Below are 22,310 nucleotides of genomic sequence, written 5' to 3' on the forward strand. Positions count from 1 at the left end.
TCTTAGGAGGAATGACATAGTAGCTTTCCATAATAGATATCAATAAATCTGTAATTTGTTTTGTTTTTAAATCCATTAATTGGATGTCCATTACTTTTATTTACATATGGATGCCAATTTAATTTTCATATAGGTAATCCCATCGCCCATCGCCAGATGTGAATGTGAGTCACGGGTCCTCGGAGATGTGTAGGTGTGGCACGCTAAAGAACCCCTCACTGCTCAATGGCCGTAAGCGCCGAGCATAAGCCTAAATTTGAAGCACTTCACCGGTCTTGGTGACGTCTCTATATGAGTGAAAAATTCTCGAGTGAGACGTTAAGCAAGATACAATCAATCAATCATATACCAACTAATCGTAACCTAGGTAAGCGCGTGGACATTGAAACAACAGAAAATATATTTTGAATTGGGTTTTTAGCAAATGTGTAGCTTCTGGGGGAAATTGGGATAGGCCAGAGAGCTGTACAGATCCAGCCATCACAAAAACCATTGATTTACAGCGCATCGTTTTCTGCGCACTGATTCAGTTCTTATAGCTCTCAAACTTTTATGATATTTATTCCAACCATATTTCCCACTACAGCCTCATTCGAAATTAAAACACACAGCTTGTAGAATAATTTCATTTTACATTCCAAACAAACTTTTTCGATCTCAAACATTTCTTTTTCACCGAGACATTTCATTTCCACTGATGCCTTGTAAGCTTAATCACACTACTGTATTTCTTTTCCCCATCTATTTTTTGTTTTTGAAAATCATCCCATTTCATCTCTGGCCTTTTCAAGAGTATATTGAGGTTGGTTTAAGATTCATCAAAGCAATTAAACGCTGCTGAGTTTTTTTTTCAGTACATAGTATCCGGTTGTTATGTATTAAGGAAACAAATGTGATTTTTAAGACGACACCATATGTGTATTTATGAAACTCAAAAACAAATATCAAAATCTAAGAATACACACATACGTATAAAGAAAAATCAGGGGTTTTGATGTGTATTCAAACGCCATGTAGTTAAACAAAATTATAAATTAGAGTATTTATATTTACAGTCATCAAATGATGTATATAACTCTCGCTCTCTAACACATACATACACAGTGGCACACACACACACATAAGCAATCAAGAACTGCAAAATTATTATAGCACCCTGCAGAGTACCAAATATGAATATTATTGTCTAAACAAAACAATTTTGACAACATGGGTTAAAACAGTTAACAACACCAACATACAAAGGTTTAGTTGGCCGTTTCAGGCATTTCATCACTTGAATAACCACTTCTCTTTATGTACGGATTACGTGCCTTTATCAATCCATGGACAAAATCTTCATCATCTATGAAGAGAGATATATATAAATTGTCTGCCTGCCTTCTAGATCAGGAAACTGTTGTTTTCGTTTGTTTTTGGTTTTTTCACTAAACACTTCTTTTCAATTTTCTTTGTATTTGGTATTGCGATAAATATGGATTTCATCAAGCAGCAACAAACAGTTGATTTTCCGTATTTCCTATAGTGGACGGCATCAAACAAAACATCCTGGGGACCTTGAAGCTGTCAAACATCTAAGGGACCTTGAAGCTGTCCATATCTAAGATCACATAAGAAATTTAAAGCTGTTTGCTTTACCAAGGGAAATCTGAAAAACAGAACAACAATTGTACAGTTAACAGAACATATTTTGGGTAATCCCCAAAATGTAATTTTAAAAATCAATTTTCCAGTGACATTCTACACAGGAAAAAATTAATGATAGTGTTGTGGTAAATTTTGATTGACATTTCGTGTTTTCAATATTTCAAATCAAAGTAAAAGATAATTATTTTTAACCTACATCCACCAAGATATATACAGTGTAGTATCATTGTTATTCAATCTTGATAAGTCATTGATTGATGGCTTAATTGGCATATCTAAATTTCATGAAAACGTTCTTGTCCATATTATCCGTCTACAAAATATATTAATTCTAACGGTTGCTCTTTGCGTAGTCAGAAATGTCGACAGACCGCACAATCTATATTGTACATTGACCGGATTTGGGGCTCTCTTTTTTTCAATTTCATGGGTTCTGAGTGAAACATAGGTGTCAACACAAGTAGATACATGTAGGAACAAAGATACATCGATTTATAATGAATATTTCATCCGTTCATTATCCTGCACAGACATATAATTGGATTAATTTTCCTTATTAGCTCATTATGACATATACAGCGTGTGTTTTCTGCAAGTACTGTATACTGTATATAGTTCTATGGTGTTTAATTTCCTTCCGTTATGCTTTTATCCTACCTTACACAAAAATAAAGAAAATTGCTCGATTCTGGTTAGGTCACGTGACGCTCAATATCAGACGATATGGGACAGATGACTCCCCCGTATGTAGGAGAATCACGTGACGTATCAACAATATGGCTGCGAGATAAAAGATTCGCACCACACAGTAATTCTAGAGGTCTCATCGAAAAAATTACCATTACCGTGAATGCTACGGGAAATAACAGTTAATTAGATATATTGTATTGCGTTAACGTACCAATTGAGAAGATTTGATGTTGATTAACAGTTTACGCCAAGTCAGTGACAGTTCAGGAATAAAAATTTCTTTACATAATATCATAGATTTTTTGTCCCATCTACACGATGTTCTTTGATAGAGAGTCTTGGTTATGAAACTCACAGTCCATCAAATATTAATTCATGAGGAAAATTTGCACCAAATTGCACATTACTATAATTAGTCTGATTTTGTAAGTTTGCAGAACTCTGACAATATATAAACACCAGAATGGTTACCTTATCACTTATCACTGTTCTGTTCAGCGACCCTCGACCAGCCGCCCTGAGATCCATTAAACTGTGGAGGGGGACTGGTTTGACCAGAGTTTGGTCTTCGTGTAAAATTTTGATTGTGTCTGTTACCCCGTAGTGGTCCATTAATTGGAACTACAATTCTTTGTCTGTTAAATACACTTTGTGGAACGTTTTGCACTGGTTGGAATCTACGCAAACCATTTATAAATCGTTCCCTTAGAGACTGTGGAAAGTTATTAGGATTGAAGTTCCTAAATGGTAGAATGTCTCTGTTTTGAGCTCGCAACCGTTCCAATAGCTGAACAGCCTCTGAAACAGGTACTGCCCTTCTTTCCACAACTAGATTTTTAATAGGTCTAATATTAGAAGAAGTACCTTGTCGAACACCACGTGTTCGTTGAAGATTAAGATTTTGTAGAGTCCGAAGCGCTAACTCTGAGGGAAGTTGTGATAAATCTAGGCGTGGATTCCTGTTCACATTATTTCCATTCGTTCCATTTGACACCGGTCGTTGGAATGATTGACCAATACGATTATTTATTAGCCCTCTGTTGGTTTGCAAAAGCCTTGAAAGATTGACAGGATGTGTTGTTTGTTGTCTTCCAAACTGATTCGGACGGAAACCAACGTTTTGAAAGTTTCTATTCGGAAATCTTTCAAAAGCGTTTCTAGACAAATCAGAAGATGGTTGGTTATTCGGATGCTGTTGTTGTGATGCTGTTAATGCACGCTGTCTGGCTTGACGTATCAAATTTATTGCATTATTGGCATTCATGATATTCATATTGTTACTTGATGTCGGAACTCGCCAGATCGGCTGGTTTCTAGTCTGTTGTGCGTTGTTTGTTCTTTGGGCTCTTAGTGCTTGCAAACGACGTATCAATAGATTACGAAGAAGTTGCGTTCTAATAACTCGTTGAATACGCTGACGGAATTGCTGTCTAAGAAGCTCTGTTTCAGCCTGTGTCACTCCGTTTTGCGGTGTTTGTGAGTTCTGTGTTCCAGATGACGGTAATTGTCGTATACTCTGAGTGGGTTGAACACTAGGTTGCCTGAATGGCGGTGTATTTTGTTGGTTTAACTGATTATTTGGGATCTGAAATTGAGTTCTTTGTTGAGGAGCATTCCGAGGAATTGCAGTTTGTTGAGCACCCACAAGCGGTTGGTTTTGAGACGAAGCTCTGTTTGCAAATTGAAAATTATTGAAATTAACTTGAGACGGAAATCCGTTTCCAATTGAACGTTGAGTATTGACGTTGTGCAGATTTCCATTTTGAATCAAACGATTTTGAACCCGATTTTGGATTGATGGATCATTGTTTCTTTGATTCAAAGTTAAGATAGATGGCAAAGTAACACTTTGTCTTCGATTTGAGTTATCATTTGCGATATGATTCCTTGCAGCATTTTGACCGTTGTTGTTTCTGTTATTTTGCCTGTTGTTTCTCAGGGCTCTAAGTTGATTCAGACGAGATCTTATTGCTAAAATAGTCGCTGCCAACCAGGATGGCGTAGTCGCTCTGTTTGGTGTTGGCGTAACTTGCTGTATTCTTTGAAAAGCTGAGTTATCAGTTCCAAATGATTGCCTCGTTCCTTGTGGAATGATTCCAATACTTCTTGAATTCGAATCCTGTTGTGTGTTTGCTACATTGTTTGTATTATGTAAACTTAATTGTCTGTTTTGCCCTGTTTGAATACCTGTTTTATCTGCCGGTTTGTTAACAATATCTATCACCAAAATATTAGGTTTCTTGGGTTTAACATCCGTTGTAGTGGTTTTAGGAGTGGTGGACTGTGTGTTAAATATATTATGAGATCGAATGTTACCGCCATTAAGTTGGTCATGGAAGAGAAAATGCTTCGAAGCTTCTGAGGTAGGTGCAACAAACGGGAGTTGGTTATTTCGTTGAAGTGATCTTGGAATTGGTACAGAGTTTTCGAAGGCTTGGTCATTATGTTTTGGACCAGAATCAATGATGCGTTTCACTTGATCTTGATTCTGCATTAGAGGTGATAGTGTAGAGATTATTCCTGTTTCACTGTTACCAAACCCTTCACCCTCAGAAAAAACATTCCACGGCTCATGTTCAGCGTTATTTACGGCGCTCAGAAAATCATGGGGAGGAAGAAATGGAAGTGTCGAAGTAAGCGGAGTAGGTGTGGAAAGGGGTATCTTTAAATCTTCAAATCCAGTCCCAAAAACATCAATATCTAGTGGAGGAACATCTTTGATCTCGTCATGTTTTATGTTGATCATAAATGGTTCATCTTTGATGGACTTCATTTGTTGTTCATGGTTACTGTCTTTATTCATACCATCTAGGATCTGAAGATCCAATGAGGGATGTTTGGGAATAGACATTGTTGTCGGCTTAACCTCCTCCTTCTGTTCACCTATCAAAGATTCGAGTCCCGGGAAATGTGGTTTCGCTGCTGTATTTGGTGTGTATGGTTCCATCAGTGAATTTATCTCGTTATGTTTTATGTTGTTCATGAATAGTTCTTCTTTGATGGACTCCATTTGTTGTTCATGGTTACTGTCTTTATTCATACCATCTAGGATCTGAAGATCCAATGAGGGATGTTTGGGAATAGACATTGTTGTCGGCTTAACTTCCTCCTTCTGTTCACCTATCAAAGATTCGAGTCCCGGGAAATGTGGTTTCGCTGTTGTAGTTGGTGTGTATGGTTCCATCAGTGAATTTGAATGACTATTTGCACCCCTCCCAACTTCGTTACCACTCTGCTGGAATTGCTTGTTTCCTTTTGACGATCTATCAGCGTTTATTATATGGCTTTGTTCTTTCATATTATTTCCAAGATTTCCAAATAGAGATTCCAATCCAATAGCTCGCGATTGTGTGTTCATGGTTTGTTCATTATCTTTAGGATTTCCTCCAAATATGGTATAATCTTGATTTGGCAACCGAGATTCTTTAGACATTATCTGAGTAAAAGGATTCCTTTCGTTATTATCATTATAAATTCCCAAGTCTTCGAATTTTGGTTGTTCTAGTTGTCTATCTGGAATTGACGGAGCAATACTAAGAATTGAAAAGGGGGTTGTAAATGGTAGTTCTGGTTCGGAAGGCAACACCATGGGGTTAATGTTATTTGCTGATTTCGTTTTATTAGAATCCATGATTATATCCAGAGGCAAAGTTAATTGTGTTAAATCAAATGGAGGGAGTAAATCACCAGATGAAAAGGGAAGCTCACCTCCTCCATTGTCTTTAGAAGTAGGTAATTTCTTTTTATCTTGATCATTAATTTTGAAGTCAATTGTCACGTGTTTTATCTGTGTGGTAGTCTTTTCAAAAGAAGGCAATGTGGGTGGAACATAAATGTCTGGTGGCAGCGGTTGGTTTGTAGGTAATAAATAGATATCTGTAGTCGGTGTATTATACACAATTGGTTGTGGTGTTGTGAGTATTGATGTCGTTGTAGATGGTGTTGTTGTTGTGGGTGGTAGCGTTGTTGGACGTGGTGTTGTTGTTGGAGGTGTTGTGTATACAATCATTGGTGGAAGTGTTGTGGTTGTTGTTGGCATATTGATCAAAGATGCCACAGTGGTGGGAGGGACGTATACAGTTGGCGATGTTTTAGTAGGCAAAAAGACAGGAAGCAATGGTTTTGGAGTTGTATTCTGCAATGGTGTTCGAGGTTTGGTTTCCTGAGGTATTGTCGGATTGTGATTTGCATTAAAAGAATCGATATCATTTGCTGAGATTCCTAAAAGGTCTTCAATACTGTTGCTTTTAGGCTTTTCAGATGGAACATCTTCCCCAGTTATCTTAAGCAAGTCGGGTATTTCAATCACTAAAATATTCCAAATGTTTTCTAAAGTTGTTGAATTTGTATCAGGGTCTGCAATCGTCAAGTTCTGACTTCCCGCTGTTTGAATAGGGGACATGGAGTCGTTCTGTTTGTTTTTCTTTGCAGAGGAATCATGTCGGTTACCGCCACTAAACTGATCAGGGAATTGAAATTTGTTTCCAACACTAGATGGTTCTGTGGGAACAACGTTTTGATTCGTTTGTGTTCCTTGATTTTTGATACCGCTTCCAAATAAATCGTTTTCTAACTGATTGATAGACGGAATATTGTCCAACAGATTATTATCGTTGATGTGAAAAGGTTTTGGCGAGGTTGGTGATGTATTTCCTAAATCTATACCTAGTTGGTCAATGCTGGGTATATTATCCAATAAAATATCTTTTGTAATACGATTGGTCTCATCTTTCTTATTGGGATTGTGCCTGGGCGCTGAAGGCATTTTGTGGGAAGATTTTCGAGTTGGTGATGGTGGCAGAAGAGGCAATAAAGGTTTTCTTTTCTTTGATTTTTTGTTTCGTTTTGGTTTTGGTGTTGGTTCGTTGCTTGGGAAAGCCTCTGTTGGGTTTCTGTCTGTCTGTAGAGACGGAATATCCCAGAAGATTTGATCGATTGCTTTTTGATCTGCACTTTTTTCTGGCTGGGAGTGAACAATTTTAGGTTCGTTCCTTGGGAAAACCTCTATTGGTTTTCTGTCTTTGGGTAGAGGCGGAATCATACTATCCCAGATCAATTGATCGATTGCTTTTTGATCTGCACTTCTTTCTGGTTGGGAGTGAACAGTCTTAGGTGCTAAGTTGGATTGAATTAATGGAGGACTTTCAGATGGAGTATTCACTAAATCTATTTGATTGTTGTTGTTGTTGTTGTTTGTTAATCCTGGAAGTGAATCCCCCAATCCAGATGACGATATGGGCGTGTTAGATAAACTTCCAGCACCTGAAGAAAATAAGCCTTGACCAAATAAACCACCAGTATCAATTCCCAGTTGGCCGATCGACGGTATTGGTACATTTTCTCGGGAATGAATGATTGGTTCGTTGGAGGGAGGTGGCAGTCGGACCGATCCGTCGACTGGAAGAAATTTGTCTAGAACACTCTCCAATCCCATTTGATCGAAATTAGGCATTGGTGGTATATTCATCAATCCATTTCCACCCGTATTGGACTGATCTACGGGTGGGGGATTTGTATCCTGAACAAGGAAACCGGAAAATGATCCTCCACCGTTCAGGAAGGAGAGTCCTGATGGTAATGAATTCTGATTAGAATTTCCCCGATTGTTGATACTAAGGAGTGGGGGAGGAGTAGAAACTAAGGAGTTGGAGATTTCGTTTAGGTTCACGTCTCCAAACAGTAAATTGTTGGACCAAGATTCCTCTTTTTTGTTCCGTCCTTGACCGAACAACTCTTCCAGTGGATCAGGGGTTGCAGATTGCATAGGATCTCTTTCACCTTGACCTATAATCAAATAATTCAGATAAGATTTTGTGTACAAGTGGGAAGTTTTTAAAATTCCAAATGTACTTTTTAAATGATAATTAAATCATTCCAAAATAAAAGAATTATCTGTAATTTCCTCAATCATGGTTATTTCGATCCCAGACGTGATAATGCTTGTATAATTATAGACGAATTTTTACCTGAAGATAAAAGGAGGAAAACGACAATGGCATACAAATTAAGCTTGATCATGGAGTTTGGCAATCTTTGAAAGAGGTTAATTGACCGTGGATAAAAGCATCAACCATATATTTTTTTTCAATTATAGTAAGATATTCATTTCCTTGAAATAAAAAAAAACCATGAGGGGCAGATTTCCCATAACTTACCAGTTTATGCATGACCACAAAAGAGACAAATTATGCAATGATCAATTAATCAAATAATTCATTAATTAAAACACTCACTTGAACCCAGATGAAGCAGGCTAGGAATTACAAGGAGAAATTCGAACAGCATCCTGTCTGAAACAACAGAAATGATAGTTACACAACAATTATTACTCTCTAAATGGTAGTAATAAAGTAAACCGAATAAATATTTTATTATAATTAATTAATTATGATCAAAACATATCATCATCTATGAAAACACGCATGTTTAACCTCTCTCTCTCTCTCTCTCTCTACCTCTCTCTCTCTCTCTCTCTCTCTCTCTCTCTCTCTCTCTTTCTGTGTATATGTTTACCGCTATATATATAATTTATTTACCTCAATTTACGATATATATCTATTGTATAACAATGGTGAACTCAGATTTTTAAGTAACATATATAGCCCAGCTAATCGACTGCTAATATGATAGCAATAATGAGAATAAAGCTAATATTGTTGTCTTCTTATTATCACGAAAACAAAACAGATTTTGTAAAAATCAATACATAAAAGGCCAAACTCAGATTTTTTAAAACATTTGAAGTTATTCATGAATGTGTGTTAATTGATAACAAATTTCAGACGTGAAAAAAAACCCAGATTTTGTCACTTACCCAAAGCTAAGGAGGGAAATCTTAACAAACAGAATTAACTAACGTCCAACCTGATATCCTCCGCATAACGAAATACATGTCCTAATGATTAAAACATACGGGCGTGAAATTTGATTGGAATATAAGGTAAACGCATCACTTCATATGAGGCCATGCATGGTGAATTCTAATATGTGGATTTTGACATTTGCATTCAAATCATTGTCGTATAGCGTATAGAATATGCCACTGCGTAATTATCAATCATTCTTATTTTATTACGAAGTCATATTTGACAAATTCAATTTTCACTCTCGGAAATAATTTGCATAGGGACTACCTTGTCTTTGCACGCCTGCGAATAGAACAATTTTAACAAAGTATAGGTATTGTCAAACTGCATCGGTGCCGTCATGATTATAGGCAAAACGATAAAAACCTCCTAAAGAGAACATTTCCAAATCGGCATTTGGACTGAGTAATCCTGATCAAACGACTTCCAAACAATATCTTGTACGTGGAATACAATCGTAATTACATCCGGTTCCTGCTGGCTTTTTAGAAGGTGTTGTGGATGTGTGTAAATTCATTTCACGCTTTCATAGTAGTATTTTTATAACTATATGCAATACAGATATATACTGCCGCACCCTGTATCTGCGTGTGTTATACAGATATGCACTGCCGCACCCTGTATCTGCGTGTGTTATACAGATATGCACTGCCGCACCCTGTATCTGCGTGTGTTATACAGATATGCACTGCCGCACCCTGTATCTGTGTTTGTTATACAGATATGCACTGCCGCACCCTGTATCTGTGTTTGTTATACAGATATGCACTGCCGCACCCTGTATCTGTGTTTGTTATACAGATATGCACTGCCGCACCCTGTATCTGTGTTTGTTATACAGATATATACTGCCGCACCCTGTATCTGTGTTTGTTATACAGATATGCACTGCCGCACCCTGTATCTGCGGGTGTTATACAGATATATTTTGCAGCACCCTGTATCTGTGTTTGTTATACAGATATGCACTGCCGCACCCTGTATCTGTGTTTGTTATACAGATATGCACTGCCGCACCCTGTATCTGTGTTTGTTATACAGATATGCACTGCCGCACCCTATATCTGCGGGTATTATACAGATATATACTGCAGCACCCTGTATCTGTGTTTGTTATACAGATATGAACTGCCGCACCCTGTATCTGTGTTTGTTATACAGATATGCACTGCCGCACCCTGTATCTGTGTTTGTTATACAGATATGCACTGCCGCACCCTGTATCTGTGTTTGTTATACAGATATAAACTGCCGCACCCTGTATCTGTGTTTGTTATACAGATATGCACTGCCGCACCCTGTATCTGCGGGTGTTATACAGATATAAACTGCCGCACCCTGTATCTGTGTTTGTTATACAGATATGCACTGCCGCACCCTGTATCTGCGGGTGTTATACAGATATAAACTGCCGCACCCTGTATCTGCGTGTGTTATACAGATATGCACTGCCGCACCCTGTATCTGTGTTTGTTATACAGATATATACTGCCGCACCCTGTATCTGCGAGTGTTATACAGATCCCTATATCTGTCTGTGTTATGATTTGTTTGCAAATTTAATGTTTGCTTTTTTAAAATGATTCGTAGTATTTTTTAAGGAACACCGTAATAACATAAAACGTGCAAGTTAGTTACTGGATTTTTTCACACACAATTTCGTTAACACCCCCACCCCCTACCTTAATTCCACAAAGTATGATTCCACAACACTTGAGAACTACAGACAAAAATAAATAACAGGAAGACCCGAATTCTTTCAGTTCGGCGTTTTCTTCGTTGAATGTTCCATCTTCAAGTTAGATTAACATGATTTACTTGTGAAGCACGGGTGCTTGTTTTATGTCCCTTCGAGAATTTTTTTTCACTTATCTTCAGACGTCCCTAACTATATCTGCAAGTTCAATAGTATACAATATAAGCTCCTGGAAGATCTGTCGCCGCTACCTTTTGGAAATGGTTCAATTTTTAATTCCTATCCAAAAACCACAAATTTTCTTGTTTATTGTGACAAGGGAAGTTCAATAGTATACATATAACTCTTTCAGAAAAGTTTCTATATCTGAAGAACTGTTGAAATTCCCACTCTTAAAACATACATTTTTTTGTTCTTCGTGACAAAGTGAAGTTGTGCGAGGGGGCAGTCGCTAGCTCCACCCTCTTTTAGATGCATTGCGATCCATAAATCAGATATCACCTTGTTCTTCTTGACAAAGCGAGTTTATAAGAGAAATTTCAACTCCTATCAGAGAGATCAAATATGATATAAACGACTGAGATCCCCAGCCCTAAACCATATAGTTCATTCTTCCTTTTGATAATATGAATGCAATGGTTATCAGTGTGCTAAGAACGGCCTAACAATCGGTATGAAACACGTCAGAAAATATTGTTTATTTTAACTTACTTCTCAATTCACATTGTATTGGGGGGGGGGGGGGATGTCTTAGATAATTATTTATTTTCACCTCAGATATCACATGATAATTAATCATTTTTATAATCCCATGCAACTGAAGTTGATATTTCATCTTTTAAAATAATTGATGTAAATGTTCGTTATTTTCCGGAATTAGATTAAATAATTACCCCCCCCCCCCCCCATTTCTATGTATTAAACTAAAGGCCATTTCAAAAGATTTTTCACCTTTTCGTTGTTTGAAAATTAATGCTAAAATACTTTTTCATTCGTAAAGTGGTGTAAAAAAAATATGTGATAATCTTACGACAAGCCTAAGACCACCCTAAGCCCAACTTTGTTAGGACAATCCCAAGACATCTTTGATTTACAATTTACGATTGTCCTAAGACTCTCCCAAGAATTGTCCAAAGATATATCTTAGGATCAATCTTAGCATACTTTCGAAAACCAGGTGCCTAGGAGGAGTAAACATTTCCTATTGAAAGGTCACACCCGCTGTGAGCCCTCTATCTTCATCAAGTAAATGGAGTAAACTGTAGTCAAAATTAGTATGTAAAGAACGGCATAACAATTGGTATGAATCACGTCAGATAGCATTCGACCTATTAACAGGTTGTGTTTGTAGATGAAATCCTTATAACGACCATAAAATTTGCGAAATGCTGACTTTAAACAAGACTGTTGAAACCCCTTTAACCTCGACTATTTGTAAGTAGACTACTTTGATTTAAAAACTGATCATACGCAGAACAAGCTCTTGTGTATCGAATGTGTTGAGAGACTTAAACACTAAATGCAGGTGATAATGGAACTTTGCTCCTTAAATAAGAAAAATTGACGATGGAGAAGCTGAAGTCACCCCGTTTGTCATAAAATGAGTTGTTAGTTTGATTTCTAGTCAACTCGTACCCTGACCGACTCGTACCCAGGTCAACTCGTACCAAATAGGTCAACTCGTACCCAAAAAGCAAAAGTCAACTCGTACCCAAGAATCTGGCCATAATGCAATATATCTATGCGCATATAAGTGACATATCGCTTAGGTACGAGTTATCATCATATTGAAGAGGAGGAGTCAACTCGTAACCAGATTCTTGGGTACGAGTTGACTTTTGCCTTTTGGGTACGAGTTGACCTATTGGGTACGAGTCGACCTGGGTACGAGTCGGTCAGGGTACGAGTTGACTTTACGTAGTTAGGATTTAGTTAATAATAACAAGATGTACTGTGAGCAATGCTCACTAAGAATACCCCCCGCTTACCCCAATCTCCCAAAGGGTGTTGTTAATAGGTATAAATTACCTCTTTCCTGAGTGTAAAAATATGGTATGCATTTGTAGAAGAAAATGGAAGATATAGTCCGAACACAAATCCATGGCATAAACCTAAAATGTTGACCTTGAGATCAAAGGTCAAGGTCATAAAGAGGTCATGAATGTACATGACACATCGTCTCATGGTGATACACTCATGTGTCAAATATGGTATGCCTATGTCAAAGAACAAAGAAGTTATGGCCTGGACACGAATCCATTGTAAAAAAAACCCTTTAATTTTGACCTTGAGGTCAAGGATCAAGGTCATATAGAGGTCATGAAGGTACTTGACACATCGTCTCATGGTGATACACTCATGTGTCAAATATGGTATGCCTATGTCAAAGAACAAAGAAGTTATGGCCCGGACACGAATCCATTGTAAAAACCTTTACTTTTGACCTTGAGGTCAAGGTCATATGGAGGTAATGAAGGTACATGACACATCGTCTCATGGTGATACACTCATGTGTCAAATATGGTATGCCTATGTCAAAGAACAAAGAAGTTATGGCCCGGACACGAAACCATTATAAAACCTTTAATTTTGACCTTGAGGTCAAGGTCATATGGAGGTCATGAAGGTACATGACACATCGTCTCATGGTGATACACTCGTGTGTCAAATATGGTATGCCTATGTCAAAGAACAAAGAAGTTATGGCCCGGACACGAATCCATTGTAAAAAAAAAAAAAAAAAAACCTTTAATTTTGACCTTGAGGTCAAGGGTCAAGGTCATATAGAGGTCATGAAGGTACTTGACACATCGTCTCATGGTGATCTACCTGTGTGCCAAATATGGTATGCCTAAGTCAAAGAACAAAGAAGTTATGGCCCGGACACGAATCTGCACAGACAGACAGACGGAGTGATTCCTATATACCCCCCAGAACTTCGTTCGGGGGGTATAATAATGTTCAATAAAATATCCAAAAATATGAAAAGAGGTTCAGACCTATAATGATTCCTTGTTGGTATGACTGGTAACGAATGAAATAATTCCAATTTGAATTCATAGATCTGAGAATTTAACGATGTGCATCAAGGAGCAACTGAAAATCAAATATACGCATATGAATAAAAGATCAAAGTTAAGGAAAACACGCCCGATTCAAGTCTTATAATTGACAACGTCTGTTTAAGGTTTTACATGAAATTTTGAAGTAAAATAAGTTGACCTTCTCGTGACGATATATCACTTTTGTTCTTCATAAATATGATTAGACAGATTATAGAATTGGATGTGTTTATCAGATTTTATGTTAAATCATGATCAGAGATCAACTTTAAAGGGGCATTAGCTGTGAAAGGGATGACAACCATTTTTCTCTCAAAATCTCTCCATGGCATAGGAATATATATTAATGACTAATAAAAACATTCAATTTGTACAAAAACAAGAGAAACCTAATAAAACTATCTTAGATAACCGCTTTTAGTTTAAAGAAATATATAAGGAAGAAGTATTGTATTGCAAGACAATAATTATTTGATCACCAAAATTACACATTCATGTGCCTGCTATGAGGTTAAAAAGTGTTTGAAATAATTAGATACTGGTGTTATTACTGAAATACAGAATATCGAGCAATTTTCTTTGAATTCAATTTATGGAGACAGAATGACAGCTATTGTCCCTTTAAGGTAGTACTCTACATCGTCATAATGGCTGACTTCCTTTAAAAACATGGATGACAAAATCGATATCAGCAATATTTGACTTTTCCTTTTTCATTTAAATACCTAGCCGAGTAGCTCAGTAGGTTAGAATACCGACTGTTGAACTGTAGTTGGCAGGTTCGAGTCCAGCAGGGGTTTTAAAAAATTTTCAGATTACCTTCTACTAAAACTGTATTTTTTGACAAAATAAAGTAAAATTGAAAATTTTCAAATTCAGAATATTTTTGTACATATCCTACACTTTTCACCTACATCAAATTTCTCTGGTGTAGCATACCTCCTTAAATACTTTTCATGCATTGCACTTCATACTTTTAGATAATGATATTTTGTGGCAGAGGTTATGCTGCAGTCAGCTTTCTATTCACGAATGCTTTTTAACGACCAATGGCGGATTTGAGGGGGGGGGGGGGGGGCTAACATTTTAAAATTTAAGGTAAATCGTGGTATCTTGTTTAGAAAAATGTACTAAACGATAAAACAAGCAACAATTTCTTCCATTCCCGGAGAAATAAATGACAAAATCTTTTGAGTTCTTGAATTACTTTATTGGGAGAACTTACTTTTTTCCAAAAACCCTTAAAATTTGCGTCATTTTATTAATTTCATCTTACTATAAATGATAGAATATAGTACAAATGATTAAATAGGAGACATATTTCAGGCCCTATAAAATCTGTAAAATCCAGGAGCTTCCGGGGGCTTCGGCCCCTGGGGGCCTCCAGAACCCCTTGCTCATAAAGTGGCGCCCCCCGTAACCGCAATTCCTGGATCCGCCCCTGACGACTATCAACATGATACGCTGAAGATTCCGTTATCATGTATATTCATGTTTGTTTCTAATCAAACGTTCTTGAAGAAATTAAATATCAAATTATCTAATTACAATTATTAAAAACATTAAAACATTCATCCGCACATTATATGACTGAATAAAAAGATATGATAAGATACCGGTATATAATATATAGAATTGTTTCAAAGTGAATTCAGTCTTGTAATCGGTAACAAAAGAAATTTGAAATGTTTCAAGTATGATAAGGTCGAATTTAGCTAATTGATAACCACAGAGACCTAATTTTTTCTCTGACTCTAAATACACTCTCTACAGGAAATAAATCATAAGGGACCCCCACACTGAGCAAACACAACAATGCACATTAATCTGATCGTTTAATATTATTACGGGTACAATACAATTCTTCGTACTTTATCAATCTAGTTTTTAAAAACTTATTGTCCTGGTTTCAAAGTGCTGGTTGGTTAATATTACAATTATTATTAATCATCATTATTGTTACTAACAAAGAAAATGTGCACTGCTTTGTACGCTTTATAGCTAGGAGTTTGACCACTTCTAAAATTATAGAAAAAAAATGGTAACATATACTATTAGTAATTATGATAATGTTTAGCCATACATTACCCTAGCAATTTAAATCAGACAAGCGTTGCACACGACCTGTCATTGACAGCCGCTTCTCATTGGACAGAAGATGCTGGTGTACAGATGAGATTATCTACCGAACATGCCCATTATGAAATAAAAATACGGAACCTCTCTCTCTCTATATATATATATAAATGTGTTAATGTCATTCTTACTTTATCAGGGAAATGATAATGTGCTAATTTTAGAACATTAGAAAAGGGCTATAGGTAAATTCCCTGTTTTGATGATAAGAAATTTTGCAAAAGCAGGTTTTTGATGCACTGAAAGCTGAAGATTGGATCATTTATTTCCGACTTACAAACCTTTATCGAACTGCTAAAAAAATTTAGATATAAGATTAAAGACAAATTTTGAAATATTCATATCTACGAGCCTGTCTTTTATGAGCGAACATGATGTCAACGTTTAAAGAAAAATGCTAAAACATATTCTCATTTAATATTATTATTGTGCAAACTCAAGACTCGGGCTCTATAATTATATTTGTATAATCTTGTCCCCTCGCCTGTCCTAAATGTATTTTATCGTTGGTACGTTCGTTGACTCGCCCTTGTGCAAAAAAAAACAAAAAAAAAAAAAACCACCATCCAATACTTACTATGCATACCTAAGTGTGACCAGGCAATGGAACAGATAAACTATTTTTAACTGCAAGTGACATTCACAAGAAGGAAGTTAGTTGGCAGTGACGACAATTTTGACTCATAATTGTGTTTTTCACGAATTAACAATGTTTGGTTATTGGTAAGTACATGACTAATTGAAAAAATATTAATTAGTGATTTTCAACACAATTGCAAATATTTCAAGCTTCTTTTCATGAATAGGTGAAGATAACGAACGGTTATCAATCTCATACTTTCTATAAATTAAGAGTATGGCAAACACAGACCCCTGGACACACAAGAGGTAGGGTCATACGCCTAGTAATCCGTAGTCGAAATCAGTGTTTAAAGAAAGCCTTACAATTAGTATGAAACACGTCAAACAGCATTAGACCCAATGACAGGGTGTATTACTAAATTAGATCGTTATAACGACCATACAATTTGCGAAATGCTTACTTTAAACGAGACTGTAGAAACCCCTGTAACATCAAATTTGTCAGTAGCCTCCCTCGATTCAAAAACTGCTTATACACAGAACAAGCTCTTGTGTATCGAATCAGTTGAGAAATGTACACATAGTATACAGATGATAATGAAATATTGCTACATAAGCGATGGAGAAGCTGAAGTCATCCCTTTTGCCATAATGTGGAGTTGTTAGTTTGCCGTTAACATCTATGGTCAACAAAATATCTAAGTATGAAGCAAATGTGGAAGACTTTGTGGTGTCTTTTAGTTCGACCTCACTGGGATATATTGAATCGACATATGACTGAAAATGGTTATTGTTAATAGATAAAACGTCTACGAAATATCTAAATGTCGAGTTGAAGACAACAACAAGATATTTTTACTTCTCGTGTAGAAGTTTTTGAATAAATGTATAAAAACAATTGAAGATCACGCTGGGGGACTTAAAACTCATGATTTTGATGAAATAAAAATTGCACGTTACACACTTCAACACCACCAATCAATATGACGTGAATCGAGTTCTAGTTTTTAACTGGTTTGGTATACTTTCGACTTTTCTCAAGCCTGTTTTATTACATTAATGAGATGTATTCCACCAGTGTAATTTATACTTGTTTATCTATCAAAGTCACAACAGCTGAAGACACTTGAAATTTATGTTTCTTTTTTTTTTTCTTTTTTCTTTTTTTTTGAGAATTACCAATTGATATTCATTTACGTACTCATTGACAATTGAAATTATAATGTAGTAAAAGATACAATTATGAAGCAGAAATGATGTCATTTTGTAAGTATAAACCTTTTTTATTTGCTTCAGAACTGGTTTAAAATTTGCTTGAAACCATCAATTAAAACCTACACTACTTTAACATTGAGAGGTGGTTTGTTTGGAATAAAACAAATACAGAAACAGTTTTCGTTCTGATCCAGTTTAAACAGTCCTGAGATACAAATGGAAATTTTACCGAACCAGTTCAAACTATTCAGATAAATGAACAAAAAGATGTGCTTGTGAAACAATGATGTACCTATATGGCAGCAAAGTTGATAATGGTCAAGTTTATAGTTTTTCAAAAGTAGGTCAAAGTAACGAGATAAAAAACGTTGGTACCAAAAAGAGAAGAAAGGTCTTTCACAAGGAATACAAACGTGAAATAGGAAAGCCCAATCACCAACCATTCAAAAGTTATGGTATATGTTAATTTTTTTAGCAGAAAACAGACTACCATAACTTATATATCCCTGAATCCCTGATTACGGGGGCATACAAAAGACAACGGAAGTGGAAATTCTAAGTTCCTTTGTGTATATTATTAAGACAGGAATGAAATCTTGCATCGAGATCTAGGTTCGTATTTATTTTCAAAGTTTCGGTTTCTATATCTTCTTAGTTTCGGTTTCTATATCTTCTTAGGGTTTAAAGTAGGTTAAAAATTTGCCCATCGTCCGTCGGCGTAAACTTTTCCCATTTTCATTTTCTTCTCCAGAACCACTGGACCAATTTCAACCGAACTTGAAACAAATCATCCTTAGGTGAAGGGGATACAAGTTTCTTCAAATTAAGGGTCATGCCCCCTACAAAGGATCATTTAAAAATCTTCTTCTCAAGAATCACTAGGCCAGAAGAGCTCAAATTTACATGATTCCACGCACAAGTACTCTGAAGTTGAAATTAAAAATATGCTGGAGTTCCTCATTGACAATGTATTTGTAGTCTTTTGTGATCAGGTCTTCCAACAGTTTGTTGGAATTCCCATGGGCACGAATTGTGCAACTTTGTTAGCTGACCTGTTTTTATATTATTAGGAAGCAGAATTTATTCAAAAACTTCTACATGAGAAGAAAAAATCTCTTGCTGTGGCCTTCAATGCGACATTTAGATATATCGACGACGTTTTATCTATCAACGATGCTAATTTTCATTCAAATGTCGATTCGATACATCACAGTGAACTCGAAATAAAAGACACCACAGAATCGTCCACTTCTGCTTCATAATTAGATATTTTATTGAAAATAGATATCAACGGCAAATTAACAACTCAACTTTATGATAAACGGGATGATTTCATTTTTTTCATCGTCAACTTTCCATATTTATATAGCAATATTCCATAATCACCTGCATATGGTGTTTATATCTCTCAACTGATTCGATACACAAGACCGTGTTCTGCGTATGATTGTTTTTTTTTTTTAAATTGAGACAGGCTACTGACAAACAAGTTAATGGTGCAGGGATTTCAACAGTCTCGTTTAAAGTCAGCATTTCGAAAATTATATGGTCATTTTAACAATCTAGTTTGTCAATATAACCTATCATTGGGTCAAATGCTATGTGACTAGTTTCATACCGATTGTTAGGCCGTTCTTGACACACTAATTTTGAGTACGGATAACTCCGTTTACCTGATCAAGATATATATATATAGGGCTCATGGCGGGTGTGACCGGTCGGCAGGGGATGCTTACTCCTCCTAGGCACCTGATCCCACCTCTGGTATATCTAGAAGTCCGTGTTTGCCCAGCTCTCTATTTTTTTTTATTACTTATAGGAGTTATGAGATTGATCACTGTTTGTTATCTTCACCTTTCATAAAAGCGTCCTGACAAAGTTGAGATTCAAGTTTGTAAAAATCATGACCCCTGGGGTTAGGAAGGGGACACAATAGGGAATCAAAGTTTTACATGCAACTGTACAGGAAACCAAACTTGGCACAAAGCATCCTTAGATGAAATTTGTCAATATGAAGTCATATCCGTCTACAAGGGCATATGATAATTGATGAATTTGTAGTCAAGTTTAATAATGAAGTTTGAGAATTGGTGAATTTTTAGTCGTTACCTTTGAAAAGGTTTTTTTCTGAACCAAGCTGTTTGTACATGTATATTAATGCTTTAGCTGCCAACCGATGGGTTCGGTAAATCTTTAAATTTCCTTTATACATCAAGAACTGATTGAATTTACCAAACTTAAACGGTATAATTAGCTTAAACATCAAGCGAAAATGTCATTCAAACAAAACTTAAACAATCAAATTGAAGGAAGGTTTTTCCCTTAATTAAATATCTTAACATTTTGTCAAATAAAATTGAAGAAAAATTATGCAAGTTCTCATTTAACAAGTTTTGATGAAAACAACACGAAATTTAGACAAATTATTGTCGCTAAAACATTTCCTGCGTGAAGTAACTTGTCATTTTAATATCTGTATTCCTTTTCTTGACGGTGGCACCGAAGTTGACATTCATGAAACCAAATATACCGGAAATCGACAATTACAAATGTTTTTACAAAATATGGAGCGGTATAACATAAAATTGTTTCATTTTCTTGATTAAACATAAGTGTCATTTACTTTCAGCTCTAAAAATCTTGCGAAATTAACGCGCTGTGGCAAGACGATGACAGACACGGAAAGGTGAAATAAACAACATGAAACCGACCGGTGAAATTATTATTATTTATTACAATGTAATCGCATTTACTTAACATTTGTACACTCTCTCGGCTGGATTGCGAATTCTTTAGCAGAGCCTTGTAGGAAATATACATTACGGAAAAGTTGAAATATGACAGAGAGGATTTGGCACCTTATATAAAGTATTCCTAGGTAGTAGCAATTTTGATTATCAGCTGTTACCCTTAAACCCAATCAGCAAATTATTAGAATTTTGAATTATAGTGAGAATTTCATTTCACGCATTCTAACTAGGGATGTCACCAATGCATTCGAATTGATACCTGATAAGTCCATCACGTTAGATGTTAGGAATGAGTTTCAGGTTTAGAGTCACTGGCAAATACTCGATCACTGGACTGTGAAAACCAACCACTCGATCACTGGACTGTGAAAACCAACCACTCGATCACTGGACGGTGTAAGACCAACCACTCGATCACTGGACGGTGTAAGACCTACCCGTTTTGTATTTTCACCAACATGATGATTGTTGGTGATGAGATTTCTCTTTCCTGTTCATCATTATTTCATATTCGGTAGTAATTGTCACTTATTGCCGCACTATAAGTTGTTCGGTAGAGATCAATTAACATTTCTTTGCACTTGACCAATCTTCACTCTTCCCATACTTTGCCCATACAATATACAATATGTGCAGTGGCATTAATGAAAGGTCGTTGTTTTTTCTTTCAAATGCAAAAATTGCCTTTGGGCAGCGTTTGTGTTGTGACCTTGAATAAGAATGTCAAGCTGCAAAGGTCTTTTTTTTTTGTGTTGGTTTTTCCATTATTCAGGACACTGCTAAAATAGTGACCAGCCCGTCCATGTTTCTAATATTCTTTCCAATTTACCTTAAAGTTTATATTTTCAACTTTGCTGGAGTAAAACTAGTCCTGCTTGTTTTATACTGTTCATGTCAAGCTTAAACTTCTCGCATCAAAGGTGACGCAAAACGTGTTTGCTTGCGCGGATCCAGCAAGTTTTCCTCAGAGGCGTTGACCCCCTGATGATAAGTCTCAGTAAAACTCCGAATCCATTTTATAGTTCTTAAATTGCAGTAAAATGGCAGTAAAATGGTAACGATATACTGTATAGTTTGTTGAATATTGAGCGGGGTCCTAACCTATGCCACCCCCTCCTACTTGGATCAGCGCATAGAATACCAACATAAATGACGGTAACAGAATATAATTGTCTAAGTTATGATACATACTTTAAATTTTTGCATTATTTCCAAAGTCGCATTCTTCCATGCAGCCAAACATATTTGGGGAGATTGTAAATAATTTAGAACCATAAGCACTCGACGTTTTCAATATCTATAATTTAAAAAAAAAATTCACGTGAGTATTTTTTTTAGAACCAATAACCTAATACATGTGTGAGTAATATTTTCCCTTCTTCATCCAACAATCCTCAAACTTTCTAAGACCAATGAACCAACTCAGTCAGAAACTCAATACTCAATGCGACCGTATTGTTTGATTAATACCATACCTCCCTCTGAATCATGCATGTCATCGAAAAGCAGATGGTTACAAAATAACATCCATCAAGGTTTTATTTGGTTCAAGAACGCTTTACACTCGGAATAGTTTCATCTAAATAAAATTGACTACACTTTGTTTACCAAAACTACACTGGACGGGTATGGATCATCAGACACTTTTTTTCGGTATCGTGTACAA

The 22,310-nt window shown here is 36.2% G+C and overlaps 1 protein-coding gene across 2 annotated transcripts; it reads right to left on the reverse strand.

The window, feature by feature from the left end:
* Nucleotides 1-612: 612 nt before the first annotated feature.
* On the reverse strand, nt 613-9,237 carry LOC125651128 (uncharacterized). Of its 2 annotated transcripts, XM_056164810.1 has the most exons (4): nt 9,152-9,237; nt 8,571-8,627; nt 3,202-8,121; nt 613-1,648 (listed from the first exon to the last, which is right to left on the reverse strand). In XM_056164810.1, the coding sequence occupies exons 2-4, from the start codon at nt 8,620-8,622 to the stop codon at nt 1,635-1,637; spliced, it is 4,986 nt and encodes a 1,661-aa protein (XP_056020785.1). In that variant the 5' UTR covers nt 8,623-8,627; nt 9,152-9,237; the 3' UTR covers nt 613-1,634. The 2 variants fall into 2 exon arrangements, with proteins under 2 accessions (XP_056020785.1, XP_056020784.1); XM_056164809.1 differs by lacking the exon at nt 613-1,648 and having other exon boundaries at nt 2,813-8,121.
* Nucleotides 9,238-22,310: the final 13,073 nt, after the last annotated feature.

Source organism: Ostrea edulis, chromosome 5 (assembly GCF_947568905.1).
Source record: "Ostrea edulis chromosome 5, xbOstEdul1.1, whole genome shotgun sequence".
Classification (NCBI taxonomy): Eukaryota; Metazoa; Mollusca; class Bivalvia; order Ostreida; family Ostreidae; genus Ostrea; species Ostrea edulis.

Bases quoted from the DNA above. Each gene is read 5' to 3' on its own strand.
- LOC125651128 (XM_056164809.1), bottom strand. From the start codon at position 8,622: ATGCTGTTCGAATTTCTCCTTGTAATTCCTAGCCTGCTTCATCTGGGT. The intron at 8,122-8,570 runs GTGAGTGTTTTA...ATTTGATTATAG, and splicing joins CCTGCTTCATCTGGGTTCAA to GTCAAGGTGAAAGAGATCCT.